At 43.6% G+C, this 17,758-nt stretch overlaps 1 protein-coding gene across 1 annotated transcript in view; it reads left to right on the top strand.

Moving 5' to 3' along the window:
- The window catches only part of LOC308286935 (sortilin-like), a gene marked incomplete at both ends in the record, with an annotated part of 46,174 nt that overhangs the window by 9,131 nt on the left and 19,285 nt on the right, over positions 1–17,758 (top strand). The window contains 10 exons of the mRNA XM_080728057.1: positions 3,505–3,567; positions 4,043–4,116; positions 4,825–4,927; positions 8,436–8,597; positions 9,908–9,981; positions 15,003–15,052; positions 15,993–16,120; positions 16,397–16,447; positions 16,608–16,707; positions 17,237–17,392. Coding sequence (XP_080584183.1) covers positions 3,505–3,567; positions 4,043–4,116; positions 4,825–4,927; positions 8,436–8,597; positions 9,908–9,981; positions 15,003–15,052; positions 15,993–16,120; positions 16,397–16,447; positions 16,608–16,707; positions 17,237–17,392 — 961 coding nt within the window. The remainder of the gene's footprint in view (positions 1–3,504; positions 3,568–4,042; positions 4,117–4,824; positions 4,928–8,435; positions 8,598–9,907; positions 9,982–15,002; positions 15,053–15,992; positions 16,121–16,396; positions 16,448–16,607; positions 16,708–17,236; positions 17,393–17,758) is intronic.

Here is a 17,758-nt window from a genome sequence, read left to right as displayed (position 1 = left end):
GTGTGTGTGTGTGTGTGTGTGGTGGGTTGGGTTGTTGTTACAGAGGCAGGCAGACATGATCTAGTGAGAGATGAGTTCACAGACGCATTGCGAGCTTGTAGATCTGCTATTTTCAAAAATATGTTCATGCATTTGAAAACCCTGATTAATGAGTACTTTTACTTAGGTAGTAATTTAAATATATATTTCGGTGACGATAGTTTTGTTCTCTTATGCAACTATGAAGTTCACGTGACTTCTACTTGTAAGGGCACAGTCACACCACACCTTTAGTCTACCTATAAGGGCCGATTCTGCCAATGCATTTCAATGGAAATGGAGTGTTTTCTTTCTCAGAAATCCACAAATGGCAGCAAACCACTCCAGTAGGCTATTTCTACATCTATTGATACAAAAGATGCAAGTACTTCTTCCACCCCTGGTTGTTTGAGCTGCTCTTGTGATGTTTTATTTGTGTAAACACTGGTTCAGGTCAGAGGTCAGAGGTCGATACCAAACTACTGGTGGAATAGAACAGTGGTTCTCAACCTTTTCAGGCCGAGACCCCCAAAATAATCCTATTTTAACTGGGGACCCCCCACCCTGATGAGCACTAAGAGTTGAGGCTTTACATTTTGTATAACACGGTTCTATTGTGAAAATCGCTGATCTACATGCTCACAACTGTTGAGTGAAAAAACAATGTTGCACATTACGGTATGTTAATCATCTGGGGACCATCCAAAATAATTTGGGGACCCCCAGAGTTTTACCGGGTAGAAAAACCTTTTCTCTCCTTATTTCAACCTCGTGTGAGTGTGCGTTAGTGTGCTGTGCAGCCACCTGGACTCCAACATGGGAGACCAAACATCTTAGTGACCCCCCCTCCTTGGCCTTGGGAGATAGGCTATTAAGCTCCTGGGCTTGTGGCCAGGCTACACAGCTGAACTGCAGGGTAACATGATCTGGACTGACGAGCCCCCAAATGTTGCCTGAACCCGGGTTTACATGACAATCTGATGTCTCTTCTTCTCTGAACCTGGGTTTACATGACAATCTGATGTCTCTTTTTCTCTGAACCTGGGTTTACATGACAATCTGATGTCTCTTCGTCTCTGAACCTGGGTTTCCTCCATGACAATCCATAATTATGTCTGGAGGAGGAGTATCTAATTGTCAATAGCGGCCTGTTTTCTATGGACCATAGCTTCACACAAATCATTGCGGCTGTATCTTTTCTTCTCCGCATGAAAGACAAGACTTTGAAAGTCCTATGGAGTTTTTCTAGAGTCCAAAACTGTTACTTTTCACAACAAACAAACAAACAAACAAAAACAGCAAAAGTAGCAGATATACAAAGCTCAAAATGTGTCGCTTCGTGCCCTGTTTGAAGCTTGCGGATCTGCTACTGTTGATACTTAAAGTGCGACAGTACGAATTCTATACTTTGCCCCAACTTCTACTTGGTCCAGCGCCGCTCAGGCTGTTGGCTTGTGGCCCCCGACTCCCCGTCAGCCAGGCAGGAATGTAGGTCAGCCGCACCGGGTGCATCTAAATACCCCCGTTACCAGTGAGCAGTTTGGACAAATCCCTGTGTGTGTGTGTGTGTGTGTGTGTGTGTGTGTGTGTGTGTGTGTGTGTGTGTGTGTGTGTGTGTGTGTGTGTGTGTGTGTGTGTGTGTGTGTGTGGAGGAGTGTGTTCGGTCCATTTACAGTATAAGCCCCCCCTCCAGGCTTTAGGCCTGTCTTGTGCAGTCAAGGGTCTGCATCAGTGTGTGGCTGTGCTGTGCCCGGTGTGTGTGTGTGTGTGTGTGTGTGTGTGTGTGTGTGTGTGTGTGTGTGTGTGTGTGTGTGCGTGTGCGTGTGCGTGTGCATGTGCCTGTGCATGTGCGTGTGCGTGTGGCTGTGTGTGTGTGCGTGTGTGCGTGCGTGTGTGGCTGTGTATGGCTGTGTGTGGCTGTGTGTGGCTCTGTGTGTGGCTGTGTGTGTGGCTGTGCTGTGCGTGGGTTCCTGACATACAGTATAAGACAATTCTTTACTTTAAAACCAGATTATTGGTTGATTATAGTCTCATGTTTGATTCATGTGCAGTTTTATAAGTTATGGGACAAGGATTTAGGGCTAGGTATGTTGTATCTGTTAGGGTTAAGGCAAGTGGTTCTGTTTAGATCAGGGCTTTTTTAACTGTTTGTAAAATGTGGCTGACACATAAGCCACATTTTAGAACAGTGTTTCTCAAACTTTTAAATGTCAAGGTCTCCCCTTAACTCTGACAGTGTACATATGGTTCAAGAGTTACAGATCTCTATGTGTCAATTTGGACCCATCTTAAGGAACCCTGGAGTCCCTAGAATCCGCTTTGAGAATCTCTGTTTTAGAACACATTTTGGGCTTTAAAACCAGTTGATTACTGGGGACAGATTTTTTGTCTCCTGTTCGATTTATGTGCAGTTTATGGTAGGGCAGTTTAGGATTTTAGGGTTAGGTGTTAGGGCAAGGGGTTTGGGTTAGATCAGTTTTATTTTTTAATGTAATTTCTGCCTTTGTTTTGGATAGGACAGTGACGATAGGACAGGAAACAGGGAGCTAAGGCCGTCGGGCTCGGGAACCAAACCTGCAACTCACTGTCACGCTGCATTAGAGCCTAGATGTCGGTGTGCACCTTCACCGCTATAGGCACCAGTTATGTAAGGAAAATGAATGCAATGAATGGAAAAACTTGAAGGTTTTTAAAACCAGTTGGCGTGTGTGTGTGTGTGCGTGCGTGTGTGCGTGTGTGCGTGTGCGTGAACCATAGTCACAAACATACAGCCCCTCCTAGAGATAGAGATGGAAAGAGTACTGACAAGTCCTGCTCAAAGTAAAAGTATTGTTACTTTATGAAAATGTACTCAAGTACAAGTACTAGTCCAGGAAATTACTCAAAGTAAAAGTAAACCTTTTCAAACTACTCACGTGAGTAAAAAGTATTCCCCTCCCCTTTTTTAAATTAATGACATGTCACACGTTATCCTTTACCTATCAATCATCATTAATCAGGAGGAGAAAAATAATATTCAGAGAACCACTTTTAACATTTATTTTAACATTTTATTTCTCACAGGCCACTTTAATCACAAACTGGCGAGTTTATATTGGTCCCCAGAACTTCAGAGTTCACAGGTTGAAGAAGTATGGTCTGGTTTTAAAACCAAATATAATGCTACTTTAGACGACGTGGCTCCCTTGAAAACCACCAAGCTCGCCAAGAGCCATGGTTTAACTCAGATATTCAGGAATCAATAAAAAATATGAAGAAAAACGAAAGTGCAGCGCTAAACTCAAAAAGCGATTCAACCCCGACCTCAAAGTCCACTTCAAGCATCTTACTGCTCAGGCAAAGAGACTTAGAAACCAGACAACCGCTCTAGTTAGATCACAGTATTCTGCTGCAGCACTGGACTTACTTGCGTTGCGGCACCCTAGGGTGCCACCGACACCCACTTTGAGAAGCCATGACTTACTGTATGAATCTCTGTCTCCTCAGTTCACCTTCAGCGTGAGGAGCATGGGGTCCCTGTCCCTGGCCTGGGTGGGAGACGGAGCTGGGGTGAGTGACCTGGAGATGATCGTAGTTTGACTGACACATCGGTCAAACCTACTGCCAAGGTTTTTGTTTCAAAATAGAAATTATTATTTTAATAAAGTTGAGAGAGTGAGAGAGAGAGAGAGAGAGAAATCTGTTGATATTTTTGGCCTTCCTGTTCTCCAAAATATCATAATCGGTATCTGCCAAGAAAATTGGAAAATAGTGAGAAAGAGAGAGAGAGAGAGAGAGAGAGAGAGAGAGAGAGGTCAGGGGCGTCAATTGGGTATGGCAGGAATGGCTGCCATATCCAGCCCAAGAAACTGTAGAAACTGGGGGGAAATAGAATGTACTTCTTAAAATAAATGTATCATGCCTGTTGCTGTTCCTGTTGCTTCGCGCGCGTGCAAGACACCAGTCATGTTGCCATACCTTAGCTTTTTCTGAACTGACGCCACTGAGAGAGGTCATTGTGTAATGGCTGGACTTTCATCCTCAGGTGCTGCTGGTCTTGACGACATTCCAGGTACCGATGATCATGATGAGGTTCGGCCAGTCCACGCTGTACAGGAGGTGAGAAGGAGGCTGACACTGAGATTGAATGGAAGCCTTATGAATTATGAGTAAACAGCCCACTGAGGAATGTCTATCTTCATATAGATGTCTATAAGATATCTAATCAACGTCTAGTCCGAGTTTAGACGTCTAAAAAAACGTTAATTTCTAGACCAGTGTTTAGACCAGGGTTCCCCAATAGGCGGCCTGCGGGCCATTTGCGGCCCGCGGGGGGTCAACTGTCTGGCCCCACACCAACCCCAGTAATAATGGTGGTATAAGAGCAGCAACTACACTAGTATATTGTCGTTGTCGGGTGGAAATCTCGTATCTCCAAATTTGTACGTTCTTTCGCAAATCATACAAGGCCGCCGCACAAAAGTAGTGAAAACAGCAGATCTACAAGCACACAACGCCTCGCACCGCGAGGCGTTGTGTGCTTGTAAATCGGCTGTTTTCACTAGTTTAAATCATTTTTAAAATGATAAATTCAAAACGAACGGTTTTGGACATACAAGATTTTCACCCGACGAAAACTGTCGCTGGAGTAGTGGGAACGCCACCGTCGCCCCCTGCATTGTTGTGGCCCTCGGCTTGGTACCCTAGACGTTATTCGGCCCTTGGGGAAAACTAATTGGGGAACCCTGGTTTAGACCAATTTTAGACGTTGTGCTCGGGGGGAGTGAAGATAAGTGTTAACATAATGAAGATGTGTCTCTGTGTCAGTGAAGACTATGGGAAGACCTTCCAGGATGTCACTCACCTGATCAACCACACCTTCGTACAGAGCGAGTTTGGCATCGCCGTCAGCCCCGACCACTCTGGCAAGGTCAGACATCTTCCATCTTCCATCACCCTATTATGGTTGCTATAAGCAACACACTATTGTATGGGTCTTCAACAGGGGGTCCGGGACCCCTAGGGGGTCCGCAGAGTTACTACAGGGGGTCCTTCAAATCTTTGAGTGATAGAAACCTTTTTTTCTCTTTTTTGCCAGACCCATGAAATGGGTAGGCCTACATAAGCAAATGTCGGTCCGGGTTTTCTATATAAAGGGTATATATGATGATGACATGATGATGACATGCCTACAAAAGGCATGATGTCATAAATGATGATGACAGACGGGGGTCTGGCACAACCAGGTTGACCTGGTCTAGTTTTATTTGAACCCTAGTGTCCATATTCTGAGAACTTTTGCCAAAAATAGCAGATCTACAAGCTCACAACGCCTCGCGCTGCGAGGCGTTGTGAGCTTGTAGATCAGCTATTTTTGGCAAAGAGCTTTGGTGTTGAGGGGGAAAAGAGTGTAAAGACTAAGTACAGAGTGAAAGGTCAAGTTTATTAAGTATTTTGTGGTACCCAAAGTTTAGTAAGTATTCAAGTGGTTAAATATCTGAAAACACAAATTGACATGAATCCAAAATACACTGACAATTGTGCTGTCAAACAATGAAACTATATGGAATCTATGGGGGTCCCTGCTTCATCTCTCTCTCAACTAAGGGGTCCTTGGCCTGAAAACGTTGAAGACCACTGCACTATTGTGTTTGATTATTATTATTTTTTTTGCCAGCAAAGTGAACCTGTGTTTTGTAAACATTTTGAGTGATGTTATCCGGGTTGTTAGGCTGCACAACAGAAAAGTAAGTGAAGCTTTTGGTCATGGTTCACTTAACATCAATAAGGCTTTGAATCTTTACAGGGGCCAGTTCCACAGATAAGTATTGTGAAAATAGCTGAACTACAAGGCGAGGCGTCGCAAGGTTGTAGATCAGCTATTTTCACACTCCGATCCCGAACAAGTTCGGCTTTTTTTCGGCAAGAGACAATATCTTTTTTGCTATTTTACTTACCCTGAGCTGCTTGTAGAGACGTGGGTGGTCCTGGCTCGTCCTACGCTTTCCGAGGAGCCGAGCTACGTGCTCCGATGATTTATTCCATTGAAAATGGCCAGATGCCAAGTTTACAGCCCCCCAATTTTTACTGAATCTATGCTGTCGGCGGCACAACGTTTCACGGGGTGCCGATTCCGAACTAGATCGGCTTTTTGTATAAAATGAATTAAATAATCGGAGGCCTCACCGAAGCCTGAGGCAAAATTTTCATCCAGGCCGCCGGCCGCGATCTGTTTACATCGGCCCGCGAGAGCGTCTCGCCGCCGAATCGCACCGCCGAATCCAATGCATTCTCACATCTTTAAAGCTCATTTTCTCTGAACTGTGTTCTCATGGAAGTGGAAAAGGTTTATTTACGGCTAAATCGCCGAAAATCGGGCTTCTAACATGAGTGATAGCCTATGGCTATCTTGTAGCTATTTTCATCCGGGTCTTTTTCATGACACGCACGAACGTGAACATGCGCGTCACTGCTACGTGGGTCCCCGTATGTTACAGCGCTGGTCTATGGGAGAGACTCTGGCAAGGCTTACAGACTTTGGCGCCCTCAAGTGGCCGTGGCACAGAAAGCGTTAAAAAGGTCTTAACAGTCATTACTGGGGACAGATTGGTGTCTCCTGTTTGATTTATGTTTGATTTATTTTCTAGGCTGATTACTTGGTCGCTTCTCCCCCTTAGGGCGTCTTACTAGTACAGTATGTGTTTGTTTACTGTTGAGTGAGAAAACGACGTTGCACATTAAGCTTGTCATCTGGGTCCTTCAGTTCCATCTGCTGTTTAGATCAACTTTAACATAGTCTAAATAGGTGAAAGGCAGCACCTGTCAGTGATGAGGTGCAGCCAACGCAAACAAGCATAAAAATAGGAGACACACACACACACACACACACACACACACACACACACACACACACACACACACACACACACACACAAACTCGTAGCTCTGATGCAATCACTCCTGAGACATCCAAACAAAAACAAAACATTTCAGCAGCTAAACTGCCTTCCAGATCGACTCTGATGAAGACACCGTAGCTGTGCTGAAACACTGCGGTTTGCATAAATGTCTCAAATGATTGCATCAGAGCCACGTTTGTTTGCACAATTTCATGGCATCTTATGTAGATGCCATAAAATATCAGGAACATTGAGACAGCCTAGCTTGTTCTGACAACAAGTAGTTTATTGTCATAATTTAAGACTCAGACTATGTCTGAGTCTTAAATTTTTGTAGATAAACGCGGTAACAGCCCCTGGTATTTTATCATTTTGGATGTGACTGTCTGTCTTTTGTAAACATTTTCATATACACTGTAAACCTTGACTCCAAAATCAAATCAAATCATCTGAGGATCCTCAGATGATTAGCTTAATGTCCAAGATTGTTTTCTCACTCAACAGTAAGTATATACAAGGTATCTGCACATTTCTAAAGTTACAATTGAAGGTCTTTTAAGAAAGAAAAGAAAATACCAAATTGTCAAATTACCTAAGAAAGAGGAAAACATTGTGAGAATTGCTGATCTACAAGCTCCCAACGGTGGTGCCAGCAAAAAGCAGCTTACCTTTGCGATGTTATAGAAAATTATCTATTGATTATTTTCAAACTAATTCATTTTACAATGGACGCTCATGTGTGTACTTTAGCCAAACTGGCGTCAGAGGGCAGCCTTATGCAAAGAATTAATGTGAATTGGGCTGCTTCGCTTGCCATACATTCAGAGCATAGAAATGCATTTTCTAGATCAGATCCACAGAAAACAGCCAGGAAGTGATTTCGGACTCCATTATTGCTAACGTGCAGTAGATGTTTGAGAGCAGCGTTACGGGAGATGTTTTTGGAGCGGTGAAAGCGCTCCCAATAGACAGGTATGTCCGTGGGTGGGTGGGTGGGTGGCTGGGTGGCTGGCCGTGTCCGTAGCCTGGCAATACCTTGAGTGGCCACACACAACACACTAGTTAAAGGAGGGGCGCTGTTTTGTGCAGGCCAGGCACACTCACCACTCACTCACAGGCACAGTTTACTCACTCACTCACTCACTCACTCACATAGGGTACAGCTGCTCAAATTCACCGCTCCACTTCGAACCGAGGTTTGATTTTACTGTACACGGCGGCGCGACCCCTCATCAGCTTACAGTCATCAGACAAGCTAAAAAGAACGAGCCGTATTGGTAACGACGAGCTGGGTTGAGAATTGGGGCGAACGGGAACGTCCGAAGCGGTAAAAGAGTTAATTGAGAACCACTGCACTAGAAGAGAATGGGATGTCAGGGTCTTCTCTGGTCTTCTGTGATCTTCTCTGACCTGCTCTGATCTTTTCTGACCTTCTGTGAATCTTCTCTCACTAGTTCATGTGTGTGTGTGTGTGTGTGTGTGTGTGTGTGTGTGTGTGTGTGTGTGTGTGTGTGTGTGTGTGTGTGTGTGTGCATCCAGGTGGTCCTGACAGGAGACCTGTCAGAGACAGGCGGATCTCGTCTTTTCCGCTCGCAGGACTTTGGCCGGAGCTTCGTGTCGAACGACTTGCCCTTTGACCCCCTGGTCCAGATGATGTTCAACCCTGGAGACTGCAACGTGCTGCTGATGCTCAGCCTCACGGTAGGCAGGGGGCAGGGGCGTCACAAGGGGGGGGAAAGTGGGACTGAGTTAGGGACCAAGGTGGAGGTACCCATTTAGAACGGGTACACATTATTGTGTATCATTATTTTATGCTTTAACTATTGAAAAATAACAGATATACAAGCTCACAGCGCGGCACCGAGTGCCACGCTGCAAGCTTGTAGATCTGCTATTTTTGAAAAATCGTGAAAATTTGAATTTTGACCCGATTCTATAAGTGTCTTTTGAATCCTTCTAAGATTTTTTGAAAAACCTATGTTTCTATCTCAGCAATCTGGACAGCCATCGTCAAAGAAAAGGACATAGAGACTACTATGTCAGTGGTTCTCAAACCTTTTCATGTGAAGGACCCCCAAACTGATATTTATTTGGCCACGGACCCCCATCTCAAAATATCTAGTTCCAGGGACCCCCCAGAAGCAAAATTTGAGTCACAAACGTTTGCTTTAAAAATACATATATTCAAAGATTTGCACACATTTTCACGACTTTTTCAAAAATAGCAGATCTGGCGCTAAATGGGACAGATCCATGTTGATGAGATGAGTGTAGACATACTGTGTACCGATTTGCGTGATTTTAGGGCAAACATTGTAGGAGCAGTGTCCAAAAATGTGTTTTGCAAGAATCGGCCTCATGGTGGCGCTAGAAGAGGGGCATGTGAGAATTGATGGCTGGAGGTTGTGGTTTGGCAGGCAAGGAGTGTGAGTGCAAAATGTGGCATGGATCGCGGCAACGGTTGCGGAGATATGAGCAGGGCAAAAGTGTGACGTGTGACTGACTGACGGACTGACAGCCGGTGGAGGTTTTGATAGTAAATGCGACCTGACGGTCGCAATAAGACTATTTTTTAATATATATGTACATACATTTTTTGCAGTAATTTCCCTTTATCAGTTACTATATTTTTGTGCTGTGGTGTTTCCTTGCAGAAAGACACATCCCCCTGGCTGTATTTTGGTTCTGTTCTACTGTTTATGTTGACATTCATCTGTTGGAGGGACGTTTTTATCAGGGGGAGCTGGCCAGAGCTCTTAATTGCTCCCTTTGAACTTCAAAGGGGTTGGGGGTTAGGGTTAGGCCCTAAAAGTGTCAAGTGCTCGTTAGTGATCTCTCTTATTAATGAAAGCATTAAAGACACCTACCTGTTTGATGCCTGTCATAGAGGGGAAGGGGGGGGGGATGTTTGTATACACACAGACTTGCCTAGTTCCCCTTTAACAGAGTATTTCTATTGAAACGTCTCCTCTCCCCTTCCCTCCCCTCCCCTCCTCTCCTCTCCTCTCCAGTTGGACTTGTGGCTGTCTGAGGACTTTGGCGCCACCTGGAGGAAGATTCATGACAGTGTTTGTCTCTTCAGATGGTGAGAACATCTTTCCAACCTCTTTGGAGTTAGTCCATGTAATTAAATTAAATTAAATTAAATTAAATTAAATTAAATTAAATTAAATTAAAGCTATACTGTGTAAGTTGCTCAACTACTGGTCAGTAGCGGTATTGCAGGTATTTTACAGAAACCCGCGGTCGCGTCTGCTTTTTTTGGCCGTTTTTCACCCGGGGCCGCGGCGGATCACCGGGGCGGGGCCGCGGACCACCGTGGACAGCTCCGAGACAGAAACTGCCGCTGTTTAGCTGCCTCAATAACCTTATGTACTGTGCACATTGAAAAGCAAGTGATTGTCAAAATACCTGTGATATGTCTTCTTTTATGTATTTCTTTTTTTCCTGGAGCGACTATATAACAAAGGTTGCAATCATTCGGATATAATGTTTGTTTACAAGCTGATCCAGCGGGCTTCCATTCACTGCCACGTAATCGTCGACCTTCCGGTGCGAGTTTTGCCACCGAAAGTGTCATGGCGCATAGCCGTGGTCACTGAGCGTCTTTTCCTGCAGAGTGAGACGTTCATTGAAATGTAATTGTTTCAACTGCTGCACGGATTGGATATTCGTTAGACCCACCCCCACCCCCTGCGCTCATTGGAGGAGCCGCCATTTCGGACAGGATAAAGTAAACTGCAGATTCAGATTACAACACCAGACCAGAGAAAGAGTCCGCTCAGAGAGTGGGCGCGGGTCTATGGGCTGGAACCAGGCTATTTTCAACAACAAAAAAGTCGCTTCTTTTGGGCTTGTGTTCTTAGACCTGCCTGCTTATCAAGATTCACAAGATTAAATTAAATAAATACATTCTGTTTGTGCGTGCGTGCGTGCGTGCTCCGTGCGTGCGTGTGTTATTCCAGCTGTCAGACATGTGCCAGCTTGACTCCGCAGTTCACTGTGGCTTCATTCAGCGTTGCCATGTCTGCTTATTATAAGCGACGTTGGGCCTGTTGTTCTGTAAAGTCGGATTATAGGTTTTTGTTTTTAACTCATTGATTGCCAATCACGAATATACTCGGGATATATTAGCGCATCCCATAGTGCCAATCACGAGAATATTCTGGATTTTTTTTTTTTTGGACCCCATCAAATCTAGTGAACATGATTTCAATCGCGATTTTGCATGTTCCACCCCCATACAACCCCATCTAACATACAGGGCAGCCATGTTTGTTTACATAACATGTAAAACATAATGGCTATTATCTCAAGAATGCCTGAACGGATTTCCAATCGGATTTTTTTGTTTGAAAGCTGTGAACAAACTGCACAAATCCACTCCAATGCAATCCAGGATTGCATTGGATTTTTTAGAGCTCATTCTTCTCTGTTTTTTTCCCATGCATGAGGTGTGCAAGGTTTAATCATGGCTAAGTTGACGAAAATAAGGCTTTTAAAATGCTTGGTAGCCAATAGCTAACTTCAAGCTAACTTCATCCTCTTCCTGTACATGCACAAAGGAAAGTGTTCAGGCAAGTCATGGCTGCAGGGCTTCTGCATATACCAGCATATCTCTATGGGATTTTCTATGGCACACTGGGCACCCTCTAGTGGTGAAAGGGTGGCATTAAATGAGTTTTAAAGTGTTGTTGCTCATTATTTGGATTTGTAACCAAATGTTCAGACTATTGTTTAAACCAGCGGTTTGTAAGATTTATCGTAAATTTAAAACAATTTGAATCTATTTCATTAGAAAATATATATATACTAGAGATGCGCGGATAGCGGTTTTAGCCGCGGTAGACCGCGGTGATCCGCGGTGCAGTCGGATTTGGATCAATCAAATATAATTATTAATTAATTTCGGATATCTGCGGATTAAATAATGCAGGAAATAAATTATGGCCTAATATATCTATCAATAAAAAGCTAAATCTAGGTATGCTTGTGTCTGTGTTAGTGTGTGTTATTTGGTATAATTTGTAAAGTAACCAACATTTTTCATGAGGCAATGTGCAGTCCACGATAAAACTAAACAGCTGTGTCCACTTAAAGGCAGCATCACGGCATGCATCGTCGCACTCATTACCTCTGGTCTCCCTGCGCTAAAAAGTGAATCTCTCTCAGCTCCATAGTCCATATTGTAAAGTACTGTACAGTAGGTAAGTTAAACTTCCCACTAAGTTGTGTTTGTTCCTCTCTCTTTCACTCTCTCTCTCTCTCTCGTGTGTCTGACTCTGTCTGCCTGCATGTCTGTCTGCATCGACGCAGCACCGACTCAAAAAAAAAAAGAAAGAAAAAAGACGAACGGAGACATTCCGTAGGCTAGATCAATGCATTTCTGTGATCGCACAACTAAGAAAACTAACAGGGAATAGCCTACCAGAAAATAATATTAGCCTAATAATAAGGGTAGCCTAATAATAATAATAATACTTTTGAAGTTGCGGATGAGGATGGATGCGGATTTATAAATTGGATGATATAATTAATGCGGTTGGATAATGGGCGGATAATTAATGTGCGCGGATGGATTCGGATGACTTCAAAAGCCTATCCGCGCATCACTAATATATACGGTATCACGATTCAAAGGAGCATACAGGATCTTTTTACAGAGGAGTTTTCATTTGCTACTTTATTGAAAAGAGGATAAGCGAAAACACAGTATTGTTAAAAGAGCAAACAGAAAATACTGTATTTGTATAATTTTGTGTTATATATATCGTGAACCTAGTATCGTGATTCGAATCGTATGTATTGTGGGTTGAGTGAATTGTTATGACTAAACATAGCGGATATACAAGCTCACATTTCATAATAAAGTGCTCATGTGCCTTTTAGTGCCTTCTATTGGCCTAGTGTTTTATTTTTAAAATTTTTATATATATTCTTTTTCATAGACCATTTGCTTATTTCTTCCTCTCTGTCTAAATCTGGCAACGCTGGCTGGTTTTCATTGGATCACAGAGTTCACACGAGGTGGCGGTGTCCCGCCGCTCTGGTTCGCCTCGTGGTCAGCAGCGATGCATTTTGGGAACTCAAGAGACAGGGAAGGTCTTACTGCTGAACCTGACCCCAGCTGCTTTAGAACCCACGACCCCTCGACCCCAGTGGCGTCAGTTCAGAAAAAGCTAAGGTATGGCAACATGATTGGTGTCTTGCACGCGCGCCTTCGTGTGCGTGCAAGCCACCAGTCATGTTGCCATACCTTAGCATAGCAACAGGCATGATACATTTATTTTTTCCCCCGTTTCTACGGTTTCTTGGGCTGAATATGGCAGCCTGGAACGGTTGTTCAAGTGCAGATAAACTTGGCATGTTAGTAAATGTGCCACAATTAACAATAATGCATTGCACCTGTGCAGCTGACCTGTGGAACCTGGGAATATACCATTTTATCAAAATGGGGAGAATAAAAGTGTGGAGAATATAATTATACTACCTTGTTAAAGTGACCATTTTGTTAAATTTTGCATTTGTAGTTATTTTACTGTAATTTAACAACATAATAACTAGAACAGACAGACAAAGAGACATTCATGGATTTATATTTAAAAATAACTTTTATTTTCCCCCCTGGACCCAGGGTATGGCAGCTGCATACCCCTGCCATACCCAATTGTCACCCCTGCTCCTCGACCCCAGATCAATAGCAGACACAGAGGAGTGTCTCTCATTTCTGCTCTCTGTCTGTCAGCGCGACTCAATCTAACAGTTTATAATGTAACCAGAGTGGCTTTACATACAAGTGTTTATTGAACTCTAGTCAGTAAACAAGTTAAATAATCACACAAATAGAGTGCAGAGAGAACGGCGTAAGGGCCTCTAGAGAGTCTAGCGTAGCAAGTAAACAACCTTAGCGTCTGTCTAAAGAACATGCTATCTCACAGAGCACGTTCTGTACATTTTTGGGTTGAGAAAAAAACATCTTAAAGATGGGGTGCCATGGGGAGCCCGCTGGCCTAGTGGTCAAGGCGCATACCACATACTAGGCTATGATGCCTGCTGGCGTCGCCGGTTCGATTCCCGATCCAGACGACCTTTGCCACATGTCATTCCCCATCTCTCTCCTCATTTCCTGTCAGTATACTATCCTATCAAATAAAGGCATAAAAATCCTAAAAACAAATCTTTAAAATAAAAAGGGAAAAAAAAGATGGGGTGCCATATTATTTTACAAGGAGGAAGATTGTTTTCCAAAAGTGTACAGTAAGTGTTAAAATCATGTTTTTGTATGCCTGGTTGTCAGGTGGGTGGTGACCCAGCTGAAGTAAGCCACACCCCCAGTGTTGGGTGAATGGTAAAAGGGGAGGGGATGAGTTTATGATGTCATAAAATCTGTGTTTTTCGACTGGGCGTTTTGACTCAGACGCTTTCATCTTTCAGGAAGAACCCCAAAATACACAGGGAAGACATAACCTCACCTGGAGGTCTATTAGAGTAATGTTAACTCCATAGACACATACTGTATACAACAGAAAAAGAACAAAACTATGACACCACCTCTTTAAGAAACAATGGCTAGCATGGTTGGTCAATCACTGACATCGATGAAGGCAGAGGGTGTGAGGAAGCAGGTTGGAGTCTATTGTTTCCAATGGGAGAGTGAACCTGAACACAGCATCTGAACCATTCTTTAGCTCCATGGTCACTGGACTAAATGGACCCGATCGTCACAAAACACACAATATTCCTAAGATATTAATACTAACATGTCCTTTTTTCAGAACCAGTAAACATGGGACATTTGTGAGATTTAGCCCACTTAGGAGACCATCTGTAGGATTTGTGTAGCATGTCGCCTCTGGTGGCTCCAACATGGGATTGCGGATCTTCCTAAATTAACAATCTTTGGTGGAGTCTGAAGAGACGAGTCTTCAGATTACAGTGGAAAACCATTCAGGACTGACTGCGACATTCTACAGTTTGCGAGTTTATGAGTTAATGCAACACTTTTATTGTTAATTCTGCTCTGCATCATCAAATCTGTGTCTTTCCATATTTTCACAAATTGTTTCTGTAAATTATATATTTTTTCCCCTTTTTTCACATGTGCAGGGGTCCCAAGAACAACATCTACCTAACAACCAACTCCAATGGCTCCTGCAGTGAGTCTACCATTCTTTTTTATTTTATTTTTATAAATCTTCTGTCCACCGTCTGTCTACAGTACTCTGACGTCATAGTACTGACGTCACATACTGGCCTGGACACGGAACACCATATATGGGCATAGGACATGGAACACCATAATACTGTATGTCATACTGTATGGGCAAGGAAGTGATGCATCTATGGACAGGATACAGGAGGTGGTTGTCCCGCCCCCTGTTCCCGGTCCAGGGAACATCCGTATCCTGTTCCAACGGCTTTGTCACTATTTGTCACTACAGTGCTCAAAATAAACTGTGCTAAAAAAAACGAACAAACAAAAAAAAAACTTGAAACTTACTTTGTACTGTGCTTAAAAAAGGGAAAACTTTGTAACTTTGCTACAGAGAAAAACGTACTGAGAAAGCTATTTGTCACTATACTGTGCTCAAAATAAAAACTCTTACTGATTATCAGTTAAATTGTTAGTTTGGATTTGGCTTTGGGCATATTATGCTGGATGTATTATTGTAATGGATCGGTTGGTAGTAGGTAGCCTACAGTATTGCTCTGCTTAAGATTATTGAGAGGGGCGTTTCCGCGAGGTGGGTCTTAACTCAATCCTGGTGGGTTTAGGAAACACGCGCTGTACGGACTCTAGGACGAAAACAAAATGGCGGATCGGCGATCATACTTTTAATTGTTTCTTAGCGATTAAAGCATATTAAATCTTCGTGTTGCTCGGGCCTGGCGGAGAGGTACAGCCGTGTATATATATTGTCAAATATTACATATGACAGAGGCAAACATTCTGAAAATAGCTGATCTAGAAGCTCACAAATGGATCTGTCTGTATCGCGGCAAGAAAAGTTTGACTTGAACGTTAGACTTGAACTCAAAAAGAGTGATAGTAGAGATCTACAAGCTCACAACAACACGTCACATTATTTCCTCCAGATGATAAAGGCATGCTGGAGTTGAGGAGGAGTGTGGACTACGGGAGGAGTTTCAAGACCATCGCAACTAAAGTCTATTCCTTTGTGCTGGCGGGACGCTTTGTCTTTACCTCCATTATGACTGGCCAGGTAAGTGGGTGTGCGTGCCTGCGTGTAGCCCGCAGCACTTGCCCTAGCGTTGACGACCATGCTTATGCAAAGTTTAAAATGTAATCTATGCAGACGATGGTTGGTTTACCTATGACCCCCCGGTTACTGAGGCACTATACACTGTTTCATGTGCATTGATGTTACAGTATTACCACGTGTCTGTTTACCTTGCTTACTGTAGTAGTTACCTTGGATTAAGAGCATCTGCTAAATGACTAAATTGTAAATGCATGCAGGCATGTGTGTGCGTGTCAGGGTACAGAGCGGATGATCCATGTCTCGGTGAACGGAGGTGATCAGTGGAACGTGTGTGTGTGTGTGTGTGTGTGTGTGTGTGTGTGTGTGTGTGTGTGTGTGTGTGTGTGTGTGTGTGTGTGTGTGTGTGTGTGTGTGTGTGTGTGTGTGTGTGTGTGTGTTACAGGGTACACAGCGGAGGATCCATGTGTCTGCGGATGGAGGTGATCAGTGGAACGAGGCTCAGCTGCCCACGGTCAACCACCAGCAGTTCTACAGCATCCTGGCAGCCAACCAGGACATGGTGTTCATGCACGTCGACGACCCCGGAGGTCAGTAGGTCACTGAAGGTCACGGTGATGACCCAGAGTGAAGAGGTCATGATGATCTTATTGGTCGTCATGCACCTGCACACGTCATAGACATCATAGGGGGCTTGAGCCTGTGCCCTTTTATCTGTCTGTAAAAAGTGCCCTCTCCAGACCATAAATGCAGTTTTTACTATGGTGAAAGAAATGCAAATGTCCTCTTTCCATGCCATACCTGAAGCCAGCTTCAAGAGAATCGCCTTGTCCAAACTCTCCTGAACTTGAATGCAGCATCTTACGTTGAAAGAATTGCCAGTATTGACTTGATTATGCTTTAGTGTGTGGTAACAAGTACCGAAAATAGCTGACTATTTTTCATGCTTTTTGTGACACTGTAGCATAATCTTAATCAAGTAGGACTTTCATTCACAAAGAAAAAACAAACAAGAAGTTAGAATATGGAGACATATCAACGATATGATATAATGGACATAATCATACTGACGGCACCATGTGTTGAGAAGCTAACATGTCTCTATGTTGTCGTTCACAGACTCCGGAGTCGGAACCATTTACGTATCGGACGACAGAGGAACCGTGTTCTCCAAGTCTCTGGAGCGCCACCTGTACACCATCTCAGGAAGTGACACTGACTTCACCAACATCACCTCACTGAGAGGAGTCTACATGACCAGTGTACTCACTGCAGGTGGGTGCATATATGGCAGTGGTTCTCAACCTGTGGGTCGGGAACACCAGGGGGGTCCCCGCATTATTTTGGAGGGTCCCCAGATGATTAACTTAATGTGCAACATTGTTTTCTCACTCAACAGTAAACAAAACAACATACAGTATAGAGCAGCGCTATTCAACCTGTGGCCTGTGGGCCGCATGCGGCCTCAGCAGCATGTCTATGCGGCCCGCTATGGTCATACCAATACAAATATATTTTGTCTACTTTCAGTGTGGACAAATAATTTCGGATCATTTTTCAGTTACTTTCCAAAACCACTAAGAAACATTTTTTGTCTTGTTTTAGACTTTTGCTATTTTATTTCTTCCAAAATAAGAAAGT

The sequence above is a fragment of the Nannobrachium achirus genome (assembly GCF_963921795.1).
Source record: "Nannobrachium achirus genome assembly, chromosome: 6".
Taxonomy (NCBI): domain Eukaryota; kingdom Metazoa; phylum Chordata; class Actinopteri; order Myctophiformes; family Myctophidae; genus Nannobrachium; species Nannobrachium achirus.
The sequence above is the reverse complement of the archived record's forward strand: the minus strand, read 5'-3'. Positions and strand labels throughout refer to the sequence as shown.